This window comes from Vespa velutina, chromosome 1 (genome assembly GCF_912470025.1).
Source record: "Vespa velutina chromosome 1, iVesVel2.1, whole genome shotgun sequence".
Taxonomy (NCBI): Eukaryota; Metazoa; Arthropoda; class Insecta; order Hymenoptera; family Vespidae; genus Vespa; species Vespa velutina.
The window spans coordinates 1,719,497-1,739,897 of record NC_062188.1 but is presented as its reverse complement, the minus strand read 5'-3'; the positions used below and the strand labels follow the sequence as shown (position 1 = coordinate 1,739,897).

General features: G+C 31.8%; 1 protein-coding gene across 6 annotated transcripts in view; it reads right to left on the bottom strand.

The window, feature by feature from the left end:
• LOC124950690 overlaps window positions 1-20,401 on the bottom strand; it is a 162,854-nt gene that overhangs the window by 9,266 nt on the left and 133,187 nt on the right. For 5 of the 6 annotated variants that reach the window (XM_047497807.1, XM_047497838.1, XM_047497788.1 and 2 more), the window contains 6 exons: window positions 11,390-11,516; window positions 7,182-7,306; window positions 3,159-3,563; window positions 2,311-2,413; window positions 1,769-1,957; window positions 293-504 (listed from right to left, as the gene is read on the bottom strand). In XM_047497807.1, coding sequence (XP_047353763.1) covers window positions 293-504; window positions 1,769-1,957; window positions 2,311-2,413; window positions 3,159-3,563; window positions 7,182-7,306; window positions 11,390-11,516 — 1,161 coding nt within the window. The remainder of the gene's footprint in view (window positions 1-292; window positions 505-1,768; window positions 1,958-2,310; window positions 2,414-3,158; window positions 3,564-7,181; window positions 7,307-11,389; window positions 11,517-20,401) is intronic. The other variant, XM_047497817.1, reaches the window with a different exon arrangement.

The window sequence follows — 20,401 nt, the reverse complement described above, 5'->3', positions numbered from 1 at the left end:
AACGATCGATATTAATAAAGTAAATCGATCCTATAGTTTTACGTAGCAGGTGCCAAAAGATCAGGCCGTGCAGCATCGCTTTTATGTAAACACGTTGTAATAAAATACGTAGTACATAAAAGAATGCTCGCTCGCGATTTGGCAATAAGAAAATATTAAATGATGCGTATATGCAATCGAAATACGATCTTTTTTATGAGAGATAGAAAGAGAAGAGAGAAAAAAGAGAAATAGATAGATAGATAGATAGATAGATAGATAGATAGATAGATAGAGAAAGAAAGAAACTTACCTTCTCAGCGTAACGATGTCATGGGAAGAGTGTCTCGGGCTTAGCCTCGGTGGTCTGCTCTTGATCGGTGATGGCGTCGAGAGCATCCTTCGATAATTGTGAATATGACTATATCCTGATCTGGTATCCCATTGGAGTAATCTCTGTCCACCAAGGTCGCTATTAGTCCTACGTACGTGCTGATGTCTCGATGCGCGACTCTGTAAGTCGGCCTGAAAAGAAATAAATCGTTCCTATTTTTTTTTCGATTCAGATGATATTCTTCTCTTTTTTTTTTTTTTTACTTTTTTATGATTTTTCTTTCTTTTCTTTTTTTTTTTTTTCTTTTTGATCTCATTACTCTTAGATATCGGATAGATCGAAGATAGTGTTAACGAGTTCGCGTTCTTCATTACGAAATATTAATTAATGAAATGAGCTTGAAGCGAGACGAAAGTTATCATTAAAAATTTTATCAATAATTTTTAATCTACGATTTCATTTATACCTATATGAACAACCTATATATATATATATATATATATATATATATATATATATATATTTTTTTTTTTTTTTTTTTTTTCTTTTCTTCTTCTTCTTCTTATTTAATGTATATATAATTTTTTATATGAATATATATTAGATAAAAAACTACAACAGTATATGAAAGTGGTAATTTTAGACCGCTAGATAAGATGAACGAAGTGAATATTAATTCGTTAATCACGTTCAAAGAATTTCGATCGTTGTCTCGTTCGAAGAAAATTTCATCGGAGAAGTTTATTGATATCTCAACCTTGGAAAATTTATATTTCGCGTTACACTTCGATCGGCGCTCGTTGAACGGCGCACGACGACGCAACTGTGACTCTCGCGATATCGACTGACCAGAACCGTATTTGGTCTATCTATCTCTTTCTCTCTCTCTCACATACACACACACACACACATACACTCTCTCTCTCTCTCTCTCTCTCTCTCTCTCTCTCTCTCTCTCTCTCTCTCTCTCTTGTGTATCCTCCGCTCGTATCCTGGTTCATGCGATATACGTTATATTCTCGTCCGTTGCTTATCGGTGCCGTTTGTGATCTGCACGAGCATGGCCCGCAGAAACGCGGGATGATACATCGAACAAACGTGTTATCAACGTTGACGAGATACCGTGTCCGGGATCTATGCTTGTTGAAAATTTAGATGAGTCTCGAGCAAGGACAATGTCAATCAAATGTGATTTCTCGAGGAACGTGACCAACGAGTAGTACTTACTATATATGGATGTCCCGATTAATCAACCAGCTTCTCTATACCATTTCTTTTTTTCTCTCCTTGAATTTAATTGTTATAATTTAATTGTTATAACATAATATGACTCAATTGTGACATAAAGCTATCGCCTTTTAAATGCGATTAGATAATGATTACGACAATGATGATCAAAAATTAAACGTTCCGACGATGTCTCTTTCTTCATTAATCAGAGAAAGCAATCTTTACCTTAAACTTGTCTATCAGTATCTGGTTGATGAGCTCGGACTGGGGTCGTGATTTATCGGCAACTCGCCTACGAAGGGCCGGAGGGCTGTCCGTTTCATCTTGGACGTCTGTGTCGTGGGATTCGGAGCTATCGCCACCCCCCATCGTTCCGCCACTACTGCCCACAGTCAACGCTCCACCAGATACCATCTATAGTACGCCCCACAACACAATTCATTCCACAACAATACTCCTTGACCGACCACTTTCTTCTCTGTATTATATTATTTTTTTTTACTTTCTTTTTTGTTTCTTTTTTTCTCTCTCTCTCTCTCTCTCTCTCTCTCTTTTTCTCTCTCTCTTCTTTTTTCTTTTCTTTTTTTTTTTTTTTATTATTATTATTCTAATTTCTTGGAAAGTCTAATACAAATGAATTTCTTACGATTCCACGAACGTTAAATACGAGTTCTTTCTATCTAATCTATTTTTTATGATAATAATAATAATAATAATAATAAAAAATCATATTTATATAATCAAGCTATCTCGACTGAAACGTTTACCTCTATTTGTATTCCACTATCTCCGCTATTGCATTTTGCATTACGCGCTGCCTTGTTACTCTTTTTCCTTTCCTTACTGCTCCTCCATACTAAAGGACCAAATCTGTGAAAGAGGAAGATATGTAATAACAAATTTATCTTACTAAATTTATTCTTAATCTTTTAATCTATCTCTAACTTAAAATTAAAATGATGTTCAAACATTGTATTCTTGGTAATTGAATTAATCGAAAAAGAAGAAAATATATATATATACATACATATATATATATATATATATACATATATATATATATGTATAGGTTAATTCTGAGTGAGATACATAGCCTTGCAGATGAGACGACTTGCTCTCATATTTTATAGATCTAATCCGATTTTCAGATATTTTTACTTTTAAGTAATAGGATCGATTAATGATTATAATAAAATTCATAAATAATATTCTTTGTTGTTCTCAATAAAGAAATTGGTAAAGTTATTTGTAATATAAAAATTCAATATTTTAAAAAAATGTTTCGCTTTTTCATCAAATCATAATTATCATTAATAATTACTACGGCCTATAACTTCACGAAACACGGAAATAATTTTTTTTTTTTTATAAAAATCTACAACTACTTTTTAGTTTTATCTCGATATTACAACTTTTCAAGCATTTACTTTTACAGATATAATTTTTTCTTTTTTCTTTGAACATGGATTAAATCGACGATGTATCGAAGTTAAAAAAAAAAAAAAAAAACGAAAGAGAAAAAAAAAAGAACTAGGTCTAATCATTCCCGAAATTATTCCTACATATTTTATTATCTATCGAACAATGTAAAAATAAATTCGTCGAATTTACCAACCGAAACTTTTGATCATTGCCAGGATCGTCCTTGTGCTGCGAGCTTTGTTCAGATGACAAAACGACCGACGTTTCCCTTTCTTCCTCTTCTCCTAACTGGCCAGTTGTCCTTTCATTCTCCTCAGTAGGACATTCACCCTCTGTACTCTCTTTACTGCCTTTTTTGTGAAATCTCAAAGAGAAGCTCTTTCGAAATTTTTGCAATACGCTTTCCTGTTGACTCTGAGGTGCATTAGAACGGTGAGAATTTTGTCCTGGAGCACCTGAAGTGGCGATCACGTTCGACGAACCCAAGGACAAAGGGTCTTGAAGACGAGAGTGAGTGACCAAAGGTATCGTTGCCTCCGTTAGAGGATGTTCAGTCCTACGCGCCCCATCACTTTCTTCATCACCTGACCACTGTCGACTGAAATAAAAATTTGTCTTTTCTTTTTATTTATTTATTTATTTAATTATCTTTTTTTCTTTTCTCTAAATGAATTTCATTATTAATTGAAATATATTATATCAGAAAAAATTGATTTTAACCCAGATCATTCGACGGTCATTCATAATAGATTACAAAATTTTATAATCAATTTGGTTCAATTTATACAACCTGTAATGTTTTTTCCTTACAAATGTAATATTTTTTTTCGATAACACAACGGAAGAAAGATCTTCGTAAAACATTGGAAGATACACGAATGGCATCTTCGATTATGCACGACCGCAGACAAGAGCGAGTGACTGGTAAAAATGAAATAACGGAAACGACAGTTCCTCGATAAAGAGAGATAGATAGATAGGTAGAGAGAGAGAGAGAGAGAGAGAGAGAGAGAGAGAGAGAGAGAGAGAGAGAGAGAGAGAAAGAGAGAGAGCAAGAGAGAGCAAGAGAGGAAGAGAGAAAAAGAGAAAAAAGAAAAAAAAGAAATGAACGCGTCAGGTCTTTGAAAACGGAAACCTGCGGTCGATGCAGAATCGTTTCGCAAGTGGAAGGTGTTGTGTTACCAATCTGACTATTAATCGGTTTTCTTTTGCGTACGAAATACGGATTGTAATTCTTTCGAAATTGTTTCGATATATCATACTTGATATTCTCTTTTTAGAAAATTTTACTCCTCGTTGAATAATAAACGATTTAATGAATTTTCTTTTCTTTACTTCTCTTTTTCTTTTTTTCAACATTTTTTCTTCTCTTTTTCTTTTTACAACAAGAATTAAGTAAAAACGTATTTGCTTCCTGGATGTTATTAATTGTACAATCATTTTCCATTACCACCAACGAACCTTTTTCCTTTTCGTTAAACAATAATTCGTTGCTCCTTTGGGCAAGCAAATTACGTACCACATCATAAGGATAATCGCCTTAAACAAAGTTTTTTTCCGCACGAACGATGATCCTTATCCCAAAAGCTTAATTATTTCTCGTACGTAACGGGCTGGCAACATTTTGACTTCAACAACGTTAATTGAATCTTTATTATATTATTTATCAATCCAAAAGATTTAATGTTTTATCTTACAACTTTATTACTATTCGATTGGTAGAATTTCATTGAGATAAGGAAAAAATCAAAGACGTAAAATTATCACAAATTAATGTACAAACACTTATAACACAAATCCTTTTGCACTATTTATTTATCGTAACTACGTATGTGCGTACGTTCGAATATATTCGAAGATTAACATAAATTGTTTTTTTTGGCACATTAAAAGTTCGAGCTCCAGACACAGGAAGTGTGATGGGCCACGAGCTGCAAGCGACTGAACCTTCGTAGTAACAAAACACAACGACGAGATCCATGCCTTCGGTTCACACATATACATCATCCTCTTATATTCGCGTGCACGTGTGTGTGTGTGTGTGGCCTTATGTGTGTATGTACGTGGGCGGATCGCGTGTTGTCTCGTACAAACGTGTGTGTATGTGTGTGTGTTTGTCTGTCTGCGTGATACTTCTTCCGAGAACAGATTTGAAGGGTCGCTTCAGGTATAGGGCCACGAAGGGATGCTGCAGTCTACCTTCGTACCTCTCTCAGTCTCTCTCTCTATTTCTCTCTTTCTCCTTCTCTTTCCTTATATCATTTTCTTTCTTTTTCATTCACACACCTTCAACTTTTTTTCCTCTTATTCTCTTTCTTTCCTCCGAAAGATGCGGGTGCAAGAGCACCGTTCGTTCTTTTCGTCGGTCTTTACAAAAGGTACCATTTATCCTTTGTAGTGACATCGGTGCCTCTTTCTAAATTCCCCCCCCCCTCCCCCAACCCTCTCCCCCCTCCTACTCTTCCTTTCCTTTTCTCTTTTCAATCGACTGATTTCTTTTTTCTTTATTTATATGAAAACATGGTTGTAGTATCGAGGATAGATAAATATCCGATTTAATTTAATTAAACGTTATCATCAATGTTTCTTTACGATTTTAGACTTTCATTGACTTTCATTCAATCGATGTTGATTTATTGAATTACTATAAAAACAAGAGAGAGAGAGAGAGAGAGAGAGGGGGGGGAAAAAAGAGAGATAGACAGATAGATAAAGAAAATTGTTAAAATAAATAAAAGAGTTAAAAGATGTTATTTCATTCGATATATAATTAAAGTTTGGAGAAAGGGGTGTTAAAGGGGTTCGTTCAGCGGCGCAGAAAGTCGATGGACTCCAGGTAGGTCAACCGAAATAATATCTTTACTCGTGACTCGGCAAACAGCCCTATCTCTCTCTCTCTCTCTCTCTCTCTCTCTCTCTCTCTCTCTCTCTCTCTCTCTCTCTCTCTCTCTCTCTGTCTTTATTTTCCGTACTTTGGTGTGCGACACGTCCGAGAGGTCCCGGGATCATGATGAGAAACGAAAAACGCGAGGAAGCACGTCAAGTACGAGGTCAAAAAGCCTTTGAAATTTTCTACCCTCACAAACTGTGTCTCTCTCTCTCTCTCTCTTTCTTTATATATATATATATATATATTTATTTATATATTCATCTATTAATGGCAACAAATATATACATATATATTACTTAAAAGAGAAATTTTTGATTCCAAATGAAATGAAATGTTCGTTGATCGAGTAAAATCATTAATATAAATTATAAATTTGTAATATTTACTTCTACTCTTTTTCTTCTTTTTTTTCCTTTTTTTAATTTTTAAGATTTTTGTTTTGCTTTAATCGTAATATTTTGTTTTACGCTTCATTGTACTTTAAACTTTGGCTTTTTTTTTCCTCGTCTCTCTTTTTTCTCTTTCTTTTAATCAACGAAAAAGGAGAAGGCAGAGTAGAAGAGGGGAGGGGTCGGTGAGTAGAAAAAAAGATTACAAAGTAAAAACAAAAAGAGGACGTAGATACGATGAACGAGGAAGGGAAATTCGCGTTTTCTTTTTTTCTATCCAACGGTGCTCGCCAAAAAAAAGAAAAAAAAAAAAAAAAGTAAAAAAGAACAAATAGAAAATTCTTTGATAAGGTCGAAAGAGAAAGTAAAAACCCTTGTGAAAGATTCTAAGTGAAATACGTGAGATTTTACTGGCTCTACATAACATCCACTTTTCTTTCTTACTTCCTTACTTTTCTTTCTTTCTTTATTTTCTTCCTTTTTTTCTTTCTTTCTTTTTTCTTTCCGAAAGTCTCTATCGGGTCGTCTTTGACACGTGGATTTTTTTTGTAAGCAGGCGAGTCTACTCTCTCTCTCTCTCTTTCTTTCTATACACTACATGGGTGTAGAAAAGAGCGAAAAGGGTTGATCTTTATCACACTGATGCCGTTAACGTATGTACGTTCAAAGGGGCTATCGAAAGAGGGGAGGCATTTTACTTGTCGTAAATTTTTATCTTTTCACTTTTTCGATGGAGAAAATTTTTTTTCTTTTTTGATTTATATTCTAACTATTTTGAATTAACATGTAATAACGTTGTCGAATCGAACGAAATCAGGATATCTTCTTAAGGGGCAATGATACGAATGTAATTTTTTTTGTCTTCTTTTTTTTTTTCTCCCCATCATTTTGGCAAAAATAAAGAGCAACCATATCTATGAAAAATATTGATCATTACCTTTCGTGATCTCGATCGAGCAAGGCCGGAGTGCTGGATGCTTTGATACGTCGTTGAGTTTTGCTGATTCCAGGCATTCGTCTTCGATCCTTTCTACCGTGACCAGTATACTGATCGTGAAGTGGCTATAAAAATAAATAAAATGATACACACACACATACATACATACATACATACTTACATATATTATTTCATAAATTGATTTTCTTTCTCTCTCTCTCTCTCTCTTTCTCTCTTTCCCTCTATAATATTTGACTATGTTTATGAGTATATTAAAACAGAGAGAGAGAGAGAGAGAGACAGAGATTCATTCTTTATAAATGACAGCTGTTCAAAGTGCTTGCTTGAAGGACGTAGCGCATTTCTTTAGTGCACAACTTGAAATTATTTTGAGATGTACACAATTAATCTGAGTGCTAATCTGAGGAAAAAAAAAAAGAAGAAAAGAAAAAGAAAGGAATTTCTTTTTCTTATTTTTCGAAAATAATGCGATCGTAATAATTCATTTGTTAAACTCTTACTGCCTGCGTTACCGGAGTTCGACAACCTTTACTCGTCTTTACAACGAGTTTGGACCATATTTCATATCGTGCCTCATGGTCGTAGAGGGAAAGGGGTGAGAGAGGAACGAATAGGGTGGTGATACTGTGGTACTGGTGGTACCTGTAGTGGTAGTGGGTGACAAGGAGAAGGGTGGTTTCTAAGCGAAGTCGAGAGTCTCTTGACTTTCCTCGTTGAGCACACTGCCATTGTTCGACTTAGGTGCAAAGCAAAGAAGCTTCAACGGACCGAAATATCTCGATGCCCGTTGTGCTGTATGCTCTTAATTACGAGAGTCGCCATTTTCTCTCTCTCTTTTTCTCTCTTTCTTTTCTTTCAAGAGTCTCTCCCTCTCTTTCTTATTTTTTTTCTTTTTTTTTTATTGCTTTCTCCGCCGAGAGAAAGAAAGAAAAAAAGAAAGAAAGAAAGAAAGAAAAAAATAAATAAATAAATTTATCTTATGGTTATCTTAATCGAACTTAACTCGCTTAAAAGGGAGAACATATTTTTTATCGTACAAATAAATAATTTAAGAAATCAAATATTTTTTTCTCTAAAAATATCCCCGACGTGTAAAAAAGATATCGGTCAAAGTTCACCGATCTAGAAAGTCGAAGGTAACGAAGATAGATCGATGAATATTTTATCCTTATTCGTCGTTAATCTTTCAAAGGGATCAGAACGATAAAAAAGGTTCGCGTCCTACATATATATATATATATATATATATATATATAAAAGAAAGAAAGAAAAAAAGAAGAAAAAAAAAGGAAAAAAAGAGGATAATTTTGTAAATTTAATAGAAATAATTTAAGTGCTAATAAAAAGGAGTTTAATGAGATCGCTATTATCATGTCTTTATTAATTTTAATACGTTTACGAGAAAATTAATTATAACTGATTGCAATATAATCCTCTCTTTTTATTTTTTATATATTTATTTGTTTTTCTTTTTGTTTTTTTTTTTAATATCTATAAAATGGTTGGATCTGTCACTCGTTAGTAATATTTATATCCGAGTCTATGTGTAAAGTATGTGCATCGAAATATTTCATATATTACTAACAATACATACACGCGCTATGTACCACCCTTCTGAATATGAACGAACATGTTAGCGCAACTGGAAATGATTCCCATGCATCATCCTAGGAGTGTCGACATTGTAATGACAGCTCGTTACTGTTTCTCCTTCCTATATATTGTCTATATATACATATATATATATATATATATATATATATATATATATATATATATATATATATATATATCTTTGTCTCTTTCCACGTAAGTATATACGAATCGTCAAATATCGAAGTTTAATCAAAGATGAAATTTTGTTTTTCTAATTAAAAAGGCCAAAGTCAAATGCTTAGAAAACTAAAACTTCTTTCCTTTTTCTCTTTCGCAGGAATCGATTAAAACATTTCTACGAAGTGGTTCCCACGAGGTTCTTCTTCTTAAGTTCACGCGAGAAAGAAATTTTGGCAGGTTACCAAAACTCAAGATAATTTGACGTCGGTATAATTTCTTTGAAATTACCAGGACTAGTTGCTATCAAACTTTTCGTATATTTTCACTGGCTCACTTCCTCTCTGAGACTTTTCTCCTGAACGAACGTACGAAAGAACGAACGAACGTATACTTTTTTTTTTCTTCTTCTTTTTCTTATTTCTTTTTTTTTTTCCTTTTTTCTTCTTCTTCTTCTTCTTCTTCTTTTTTACTTCTGCTATTAATACTTTTCAACTATATGTCGATCAATCAAATCTAATTCATCTTATAATCAGTTAACAAACTAAATCCACGTAAGTACTTAGTTAGTTTATATATCTTATATTGATTTATCTATTGGAATAATTTATATTTTTTATTAAGAAAGAATGGGAGACAAAAAAGATATATATATATATATATACATATATATATATTATAAATAAATGAAAAATGAAGATTATAGTGATCAGTAAAATTAATTGAATTTACAATTATAATACATGAAATTACATTTAGCAACCGCATTTTATATATATATATATATATATATATATATATATATATATATAAAAGAAGAAGAGACACATGTATGAGGTTGGAGATTGAGGATTAGTATGCTTGTGGTTGGTTTAATTAAATTTAGGAATGCTTTACACGGGTAACTTCTCTTTCTCTCTTTCTCTGTCTGTCTGTCTGTCTGTCTGTCTATCTTTCTCTAACGCAGTAGTAACTTTGTAGATTTATCAGACACAAGGGTTATAGGAAATGCACAGATGGATATACGTGTAATAACTACAAAGTTGAAAGCGTATTCGTCTAAATATATATGTATTAGTGTAGATCTTACAGTAACTAAGATGAACCTCGCTTTAGGATTAATTGTCTCGAAAGGGGGAAGATTAAACGCGAGATAGTAGAAATTAATTGCTACGAGTATAAATCTTCTAATTAAAATGAATTTTATCCTTCAAACGTGACGACGACACTTGATTGATATATTTTCTTTTTTTTTTTTTCTTTTCTTTTCTTTTTTTTTCTTTTCTTTTTTTTTTTTTTTTTTTTTTTTTTTTTTTTTTTTTTTTTTTTTTTTTTTTTTTTTTATTAAACGAGAAACGATTGAGACGGCTGACAAGCTTGGTAATAATAAATAATCATTTTTGTTAGAAATAATTTCTGGGTTATCCTGTATATATAACGTTCGTATATACGTGTGCTGTAAAATTCATTGCAAGGTCTCTCTCACGTCGATCGATATTTATTATATTATTTATTAAGGATTACTAAAGTTTCATTATTTTATCGCATTACTTCGTTTTCAATTATTCATATTTATTACTTATTAAGATATCAAATATTTTCCATATGTATTTTTAAACGAATAATATAAGAAAATGATAAAGTAAAATGAAATAAAAAAAAAAAAAAAAAAAGAAAAAAAAAAAAGAAAAAAAAAGAAAGAGGAAAAGAACGATATTAGATCTTTAAAAATTGAACGAATAATTTGACGTATATAAAAATTGTCAAAAATCGGTCGGGTTTATACAAACGAATATTATTAGATAAAGTCAAAGTTTCGAAGAGTGACACGCGAAAGTTTCTCTCGAGATAACGCACACCATGTTTGTTCTATGCTTTTGCGAGCAAACATCGTTTCCTATGTACGTAATTATGTATGTAGATACGTACATACATCGTTCACAATGTCCTACTTTATCATTAAAACAATTCTTGTTTGCGATCTCGACGTATGAGATTGAGAGAATAATGACAGTGACGAAAAATAAAAAGAGAGAGAATGAGAGAGAGAGAGAGAGAGAGAGAGAGAGAGAGAGAGAGAGAGAGAGAGAGAGAGAGAGAGAGAGAACAGATGAAAAAAGGAAAAGAAAGAGAGAAGAAAGGGGGAAGAAAACAGAACAAAAAATGAAAAAAGGGGGGAGACAAATCGTAAGAAAAAAAAGCAAATCCACTTTTACAGTAGTCGAGATGATTAAAAGAAAAAAAAAAAAAAAAAAAAAAAAAATAGGAACGATTCGTTCCTATTATTGATCTCGATCATTCCATTTCTCGTATACGTAATCTCTATTTTTTCTTTTGAATGATAAAATTTTGCGGATTGTTCGAAACCGTCACGGTGAACGATGAAAAAGTTCTCGAGGGATTAAAATACTCACGGAAACGGGAGCAGTGTGAGGCGTGGCCATATCCTGTGCGGAATGAGCACCGCTTGGATTTGGACTTGATCGTTGAGAATCCTGTACACGTTGCCATGATCCTGATTTGCCGCTCGTTGCATTATTGCTATAACATAATAACAAATGGACGTTCGTTTATTCAAGCTTTATTCATTATTTTCGAAATACATTCTTTCGATGACAACACACAAAGAGAGAGAAAGAGAGAGAGAGAGAGAGAGAGAGAGAGAGAGAGAGAGAGAGAGAGAGAGAGAGAGAGAGGAAAAAAGAAAAGAGGAATAAGAAAAAAGAAAATAAAGAAGAAAAAAAAAAGGGAAAAAAATAAAAGAAAAGGAAAAAAACAAAGAAAGACCAATTTTATTTCTGCTATTACTTTCTATAACAAAATAACAATGTAAATAATCATCATTAAAAATCTTATTCAAGAGGTTTCTTTCGATAACAAAAACAAAGAAAAAAGAAAAGAAGAAAGAAAAAATATATGCAATTGTTTAATCATAAATATAAACAAATTTTAATCGTTAGAAACTAACGTGTTTTAATACTAAACGATATATTTGTATATATAAACGAGATAACGATAGACGACACTATGATTTATTAATAAAGCTTGCTGTTTTGAATCTCACCCTAGTGTTATTATATTATTGGAGGACGATCGATTAATTAGCGATGACGGATTTGTTACGAACAAAGCTTAACGTATCTTAATTAACGTACGGACGGACAAAATTATGAAAGGGAAGACGCATCGTAGCTTTTAACGAACCGGTCGTGGCACGTCGTTATCACGAACGGATCCTGTCACTCGACCGTATTAAATCAAAGTAAGAAACGTTCTAGATGTGATTCGAGTAATGAAACGGGCTATCGTATTAATTACTCCGTGGTAGATCTCGTTTTGCACGAAGAAACTTTCGTAATAAGAAAAAAAATCGGATCATTTTCCACGTTCGTACTTTTCTTTATATATATATATATATATATATATATAAATATATTTTTTTGTATTTTTTAATTCTTCTGTTTTCTTTCTTTTTTATTTATTCATTTATTTTTTCCTTTTTTTTTCATGAAGGATGGTTGATATCAATTATTATATTTCGATACTCCCTCTTTCTCGAAGAAGAAGAAGAAGAAGAAAAAGAATTACATTTACATCATGAATTATTCGTGAAATGTTTGTTCTTAAACATTAGCCGCTTGTTCTTTTTTTTTTTCCAAAAACAAATGCATTGGCTGGATGCGAAGTCTTTTTTTCTCGATATTTTTCTTTTCCATTTTTTTTTTGTTTTTTGTTTTGTTTTTTTTTTTTTTTTTTTTTTTGGTACAATCGACGATGGAAAATAATAGGAGTCGAACGCGCTTCGGAAAAACAATTTCGTCGTCAAATTTCGATCGTCGCTAGCATTCGAAAGGATTCGAAAGAGAGTGAGAATTTTGATACTTCGGAAATTTTTATTAAACGATTTGAGAAACGATTTCATTATAACTACGTAGAAAATGGAATAAAATCGATAATCGTTGTTAGTGGCTCCCAACCCAACTCCCCCATTCCCTTCCTCCCTCCCTTCCTCGCCGTCTTCCGTGCTTCCACCTCATCGGTACTACTTCAGACGGTTCGTCCTTCAGTTCGAAGCTTCCCTTTCCTTCACACGCAAGCCGTATAAAAAATGCATCATTATCGACCACCCCGTATAGATATTATTACTCTTTACCGTCTACGGGGGGAAAAAAATTTTTTTTTAACGCGTGTCCCGCCATCATTTTTATCACTTCATTCGAAGGACATCCAAAGAAATATTTTATAATCAACGAGTATTGTCGTTAACGTTGAAAAATTTTTATTTTCGAAAAAACTCTCCAAGATATACGGAAGTAATAGAAATTATATTGAAAATAAAAATATAATATTATATATCCTTCATATATTTAATAATTATATTACATATATTACTGTAATATAATATTTAATAATTATATTACGTATATTAATATAACATAAATATATAATAATTATATTAGATATTATTTCGTTCGAAAGAAATATATAAGATATATTCTTTATAGAGATTATGAATAAATCATTGTACGATATATATAGGGATTATATTTTTGAATTTATCAGGACAAATATGTAAGTGAGTATGCATTTAATTAATTAAGTATGTAAGTATATACATACGCACGTATGTATATGTACATTAATGTTCATTGAATTTCTTTCATTTGAGAAAATGGAGTTTGAAAATAAAATATGGTTTTGATAGTCATGTATTGACATGCCTTGTCAATACATTTAGAGACACATACGGATAAAACACATAGCAGTAAAATACTATGTGTATGCATGTAGAACCGGAAATATCCGATGTTTTCCTGCAACTTGCCGTAGAATCTGAACGCTATTGACTTGGGTTAACGCTACTGGGACTCTGCAAATATTTAACTGTTCCCACCTGCTATTTGAATCCTATATTTTCTAGCTCTATGTGTTTGTACAACCGACGTACTTGTGCAGATCCATCGGTTTACAAGGTTTCTCTTATAAATGAAAATCTCGTAAGTGAAAAAAAAAAAAAAAAAAAAGAAAGAAAAAAAAAAGAAAAAAAAAAGGAAGAAAGTAAGTAAGGAAAAAAAAAAACAAGATTAGATATTAATCAATCAATAATAAAACATTCGTGCGTAGCATTTTTTTCTTTCAAATATTAGATTTATATTTAATTTATCTAATTCTATATATATATATATATATATATATATATATATATATATATATACAATCTATTTATATCTCTATTAACGTTTAGGTTTATTTTCACGTGATTTCCTTAGGATTTCTTATAGTACTTCGTTACCATCGAGAAAGTAAAAGTCAATTGAACGTTCTAAAAAGCGATCCAGATCGTGCCAGACTCGAATGGAAGAATTTTCTATTGAAAAGTAAGAGTGATAGATAAATAATTTTAGAACTTTATTTATTTATTTATTTATTTACTTACTTACTTGACTGTAACACGATTTCAAGTCCGATAACGTAATCGAAGCTGTCGCATTGTAGGCGAACGTTCACCTTCTTATTTGCGTTTAATAACGATTTAAGATTATTATATCTTTTGAACGGCTGATTATCACGTCTAGGCATGATCATTATCTTTAATCGCTGGGATATAAGACAAGCTGAGTTCGGGCTTAACGCTCTACGTAACACGTTGAACTCGCTCTCCTCTAAGAGGACTTTCTCGAGAGAGCCTATGATATTCTCTCTCTCTCTCTCTCTCTCTCTCTCTCTGTGTGTCTCTTTCTCTATTTCTATCTTCGCTTGTCTGTGTCTCAGAAGGTAATATACTTTCCCTCTTGTAAATATCCAATTTAAATTCAGGATTAACCACGAATTCTAAATCTTGATTATTTTCTTAAGATATTTTCTCATTCGATGTTGTGATTCTCACCGGAGAAACTTTAATATGAGTTTACGTTTCATTTTTCTGATATTTTCTTTTTGCAAAAAAAAAAAAAAAAAAAAAAAAGAAAGAAAAAAGAAAAAAAACTAAAGTATTCGACATTTAATGAATGTTTATAAATAGAAATGACATGATCGTCATAAATATAAATTTCAATATAAATCTAAATCTAAATTTAAAATGGGCTAAGGATCTATAAAATCGATTTCTATAACGAAAATCTCCTGTTTCGTCGCAACGATGAATATTGCATTTGAAGAATTTATGGAATAGACGGTGAATGATCGTTAAAGCCAAAAATCGATTTACTTGTAGCAAGAGGAATATATAATTCAGATAGATAATTACATATATGCATATGTACATGCATATATACATAGATATATACTTATGCTTCTAAATATTAACTATACGGTATATATTCGTCTAACACCTTAAATATATCTTAAAGCTCATCTCGTATGAAACAAACTCCTACACTTCCTCTTTGTGAATCTCCTTCTTTTTCTTCTCCTCTTCCATCTCGTTCACCACTCTCTTCATCTTCTCACGTGAAGGAGGAAATCGATACGACCCCACGCAACATATGACCCTTTCTACTTATTGAATTTCAATTTCGCGATATCCCTGTCTAATTAATACGATCCCTCTGCCATCACGTTTATCTATACATATATGTATTTATGTATGTACATAATATGTATCTATCTATCGTCATTTCGCATACGACCTTTCATTTTTATTTTTTGTTAATTCTTTTTTTCTTGTTCATTTCGTTCACATACGTGTATATATATATATATATCCTCGAGCAAGAAATACGATTCCAAAGGTATACACACACACATGCACGCATACGTACACATACATAAACGGATCACGATCTTATTCTATTAGATTTCAAAAAACGTGACTAGAATAAAGTAATATTACTGTTTTTCCTTTAGGTAGACGAAAAATCGGTGACATTTTAAACGCTTGCTATTTATTAAGATAATATTTCATAAGATTTGCTCGATATGTCAAATAAATGCTTAATATTGATAATCAAATGTTCGTAAGTAATATGAGCGGAGCAAGGAATCCTTACGACGTAATTATTTTTATTGAAAAAAATATTTATATATATATATATATATATATATATATATATATACATATACATGTATATTGACTATTTATTACAACAAAATTATTTATTTTTAATTAATAAATAATACCGATCGAATAAATAAATAACTAAATAACTAAATAAATAAATAAATAAATATATATATATATATATATAAAGTGCAATTTAAACATAGAAATGTCAGAAGAGATCAATATAGGAAAAACTATGTAGTGACCATAAAAAAAAAAAGAAAACAAAAAAAGAAAAAAAAAAAAGAAATAAAAGCTCTTCAGTAAGGCTCGGCCTCTCTCTCTCTCTCTCTCTCTCTCTCTCTCTCTCTCTCTCTCTCTCTCTCTCTCTTTCGTATTATTTTTTTTTTTCCTTTTTGGTATTCCATAAAGAAAATAAAATTTGGAGACAAGTTGGTGATGGTTGGAGGTTCCTTTCGAAAAATATTTACGTATAACGTAAATATGTATGCGACGTCCAATCGGATTTCATTCACAGTAGGTAAAACGAAGATGCTTTGCCAACCGTAAAATGAAAGGGAAAGATTTCTTCTTCTTTTTTTTTTTTCTTTTCTTTTTTGGATTTCTTTTTTCTTTCCTTTTCCCTCCCTTTACGCCCACATTTTTTTCCACAATCGAGTCGATCGAGCCGTTCGACTCGGTCAATTCGACCGATCGACCTGGCCGACCTGGTTGGTCGGCTAACAGGCCATTCGTTAAAATTTATTCGTCGATCATGGCCGATGTCTGCCGCAAAGCACATAGAAATTGGTAGCCAACCCGTAAAATATGGAAACTACACATATATATATATATATATATATATATATATATATATGTATATATATATATATGTATATATATATATATATATATATGTACGTATATACATATGTACTTATACGATAGGAAGGTTGAAAAAAAAATATGGAAAAATGGAAAAGCTTGGTGAATTTTCGAATATAAAAAATATTCTCGAATGTAAAATCCACTCTTCGTGCATGTAATCCAACGTTTTTTTATTTTTCTTCTTTTTTCTATTTTTTTCTCTTTCTTTTATTTTTTTTTTTTTTTTTTTTATTTTTTCTTTTTGTCCTCGCTCGTTCAACGTTATATTCCTAATCTCATCTTCTCTTTTTCTTCTCTTATTTCCTTATTTCCATTCTTATCGTTAATAGTAATATCGCGACCCGAAAAGTATTCTCATATTTAGTTGTTACCATTTTTAGTAAATCCTATTAGAATTGTAAATGACCATGAAATATTATAAGCTGTGATAGATTCATGAAGCTTAATGTTACCTCTATACATTTTGAGAGACGTGCATATTTTATTTTACAAGTTTATGATAGGGAAAAAACAAAAGAAAAGTAACACATATATATATATATATATATATATATATATATATATATATATTTATATATTATTTTCTTAAATATAACATGTATATTTTGAGATATGAAGAAAACTAGTTACGTATATACATATAGGTATATACATACGTATATAAATTATCTAAGTACGTATTATACCTATCTATTCGTTAACATTGTTTCATACTAATATCAAATATTATGTATATATATGTTCGTCCGTAGAATAAAAGCAGTTTCCATTTCGATAGAAACCAGCCAGCGTCAATGCTCGAGACAATTGAAGGCAAATGAAGGTAAATTTCTAAGCAAGAGAGAAAGAGAGAGAGAGAGAGAGAGAGAGAGAGAGAGAGAGAGAGAGAGAGAGAAAATTTGTAAGGTTCATCGTTAGTTCCCAAATATATTCGACGAACCAAAGATATCTTTCACGTGTTCAATTCCCAGACTACAACTTTATCGGTTTCGTCGAACTTCCTTAATGGTTTTACGAGATCGAGTCTACCGGCTAAAGCGGATCAACGAGTTCGAGTCGAATCGAATCAAATCGAGTTGGTGGTTCGTGGTCCCAAGACACGAATTCTATCTCTGTCTATTTCTCTGTCTGTCTCTTTCCATCCATCTATCTATCTATCTATCTATCTATCTATCTACCTATCTATCTATCTATCTATCTATATATATATATATATATATATATATATCTTTCTGTCTGTATGTCTGTCTGTCTGTCTACGTCTCTGTCTGTGTCAAATTTTCGGATAGGAGAAATGCGTGTTTCACGATCTTTCCCAGAGTAGTTTGTATGTATGTACGTATGTAAGTACCTATGTGGGTATATAACGATAGAAACGGGAATCGGTGAATCGCAAGAGATTCCGTAGTGATTCGAGATGAACGTGAGAGGAGGAGGACACTGGTTCGTCGCTTTTCCGAGGGCAACACGTTCGCACGATATAACTTTGAATATATGTATGTATGTATGCATATATGTATGTATGTATGTATGTATGTATGTTGGGAGAAGCAAAGGAATTTAGAGTCAACGTGCCACGACTTTTCATCGCATTTTTGACTTCTCTTTCTCTCTCTCTCTCTCTCTCTCTCTCTCTCTCTCTCTCTCTCTCTCTCTCTCTCTCTCTCTCTCTCTATCTTCGAACTTGTCGTTTCTTATCGAATAAAAATAACGTCAAATATCATCTCAATATTTTTCTTATATTTCAAACGATCAGATATATGTATGTATATATTGTATAATGCCATTTCTCGAAGAAAAAAGCTGATCCTTTAAATATAAAATTTCATTCTAAAATATGGTTATATAGAGATAACAAAATAGGCAGAAAAAAGAAAAAGGGGGAGATGTGGAAAAGAATTTAGAATCAACGACCAGTCATAATCTTTTGTTATGCTTTTGATTTCTCTCTCTTCTCTCTCTCTCTCTCTCTCTCTCTCTCTCTCTCTCTCTCTCCCTCTCTCTTTCATTCTTTCTATCTATCTATCTTGGAATTTGTCACTTTTTATCCAATAAAAATAACGACAAATATTATCTCAATGTTTTTCTTATATTTCAAACGATCGATATATATATATATATATATATATATATATATATATTCATCTGTCATTTTTCGAAGAAAAAAGGTTATCCTTTAAATATCATAAAATTTCATTCCAAAATATACTTAGAGATAAAAAAAAGACAGAAGAAGAGAGAACGAGGAGGGAGGAGAAGCAAAAAAATTCAGAGTCGAGATGCCATAATTTTTCGTTACATTTTTTACTTCTCTCTCTCTCTCTCTCTCTCTCTCTCTCTCTCTATCTATCTATCTATTTAAACTTGTCACTTCTTATCGAATAAGAATAACGATAATTACGAAAACATTTTTTTTTTGGTTTTCCTTATTTTTCAAACGATCAATATATTTATCATTTAGGTTAGCAAGGAAATTTAGAGTGAATGTTCCATGATAATTCATCGCATTCCCAATTCTCATCTCTCTCTCTCTCTCTCTCTCTCTCTTGTTTTTTGAACCTATCACCTCTTATCGAATAAGAATAACGACAACCATTATGTGAACATTTTTCAAAAGATCGATATACGTATCTGTCATTTTTTGAAGAAGAATGCTGATCCTTTAAATATCTTAAAGCTTCATCATAAAACAAAGTTAGATAGAGAGAGATAACAAAAAAAAAAAAAAAAAAAAAAAAAGAAAAAATGAGAGGAACAAAAATAATTCACAGTCAAGGTTTTACGATTATTCATCACATTTTTTACTTCTCTCTCTCTCTCTCTCTCTAAACTTGTCACTTCTTATCGAATAAGAATAATGACAAATATATTATGTCAACATCGTAAAGCTTGATTTTAAAATTTATCTATATGAATTTATATCTCTAATAATTTGAAATAATATGAATTGTATCTGTAATAATTTATTTTTATGGATAAAAAAATTTTACTCATAAAATTTATCATATATAATTTTCTTGAAAAAAACTTCATTCTGAAAATTAGATAAAGATAAAGAAAAATAAAAGGACAGAGAAAGAGAGAGAGAGAGAGAGAGAGAGAGAGAGAGAGAACGTTTAACAGTCTTGTTTTTCGGTGAATCGACGATGAAAATCGGTCACGTTAAATCCTTCGTGAATAAAAAGGAGCAATCTCCTTTGTTCGGCTGGTACAAGTAGTGACGCTCGAGTGACACTTCAGAAGCGAACGGCAAAAGTGCTTTCCTCTTTTTATTCCTGAGATCGGCTATATAGGCATTAATTTCAATTCTTTGACCTCGACCTCGTGGCACATTGGTGTTTGAGTTCTTCTCTTCGAATTTAAGAGGAGAACTAAAAAAAGAGATAGAGGATAGTAGAAGGAAAAGAAGGAAGAGAAACACGAAGGAAGAGGAGGAGGAGGAGGAGAAGGAGGAGGACAGCTCTTTCGTAAAATTGGTCTTTTTGTGAGGAAATATTGGATCGTGAAAAAAAGAAAAAACAGAAAAAGAAAGTAAGCTTGGTGAATGTTTTAAAAG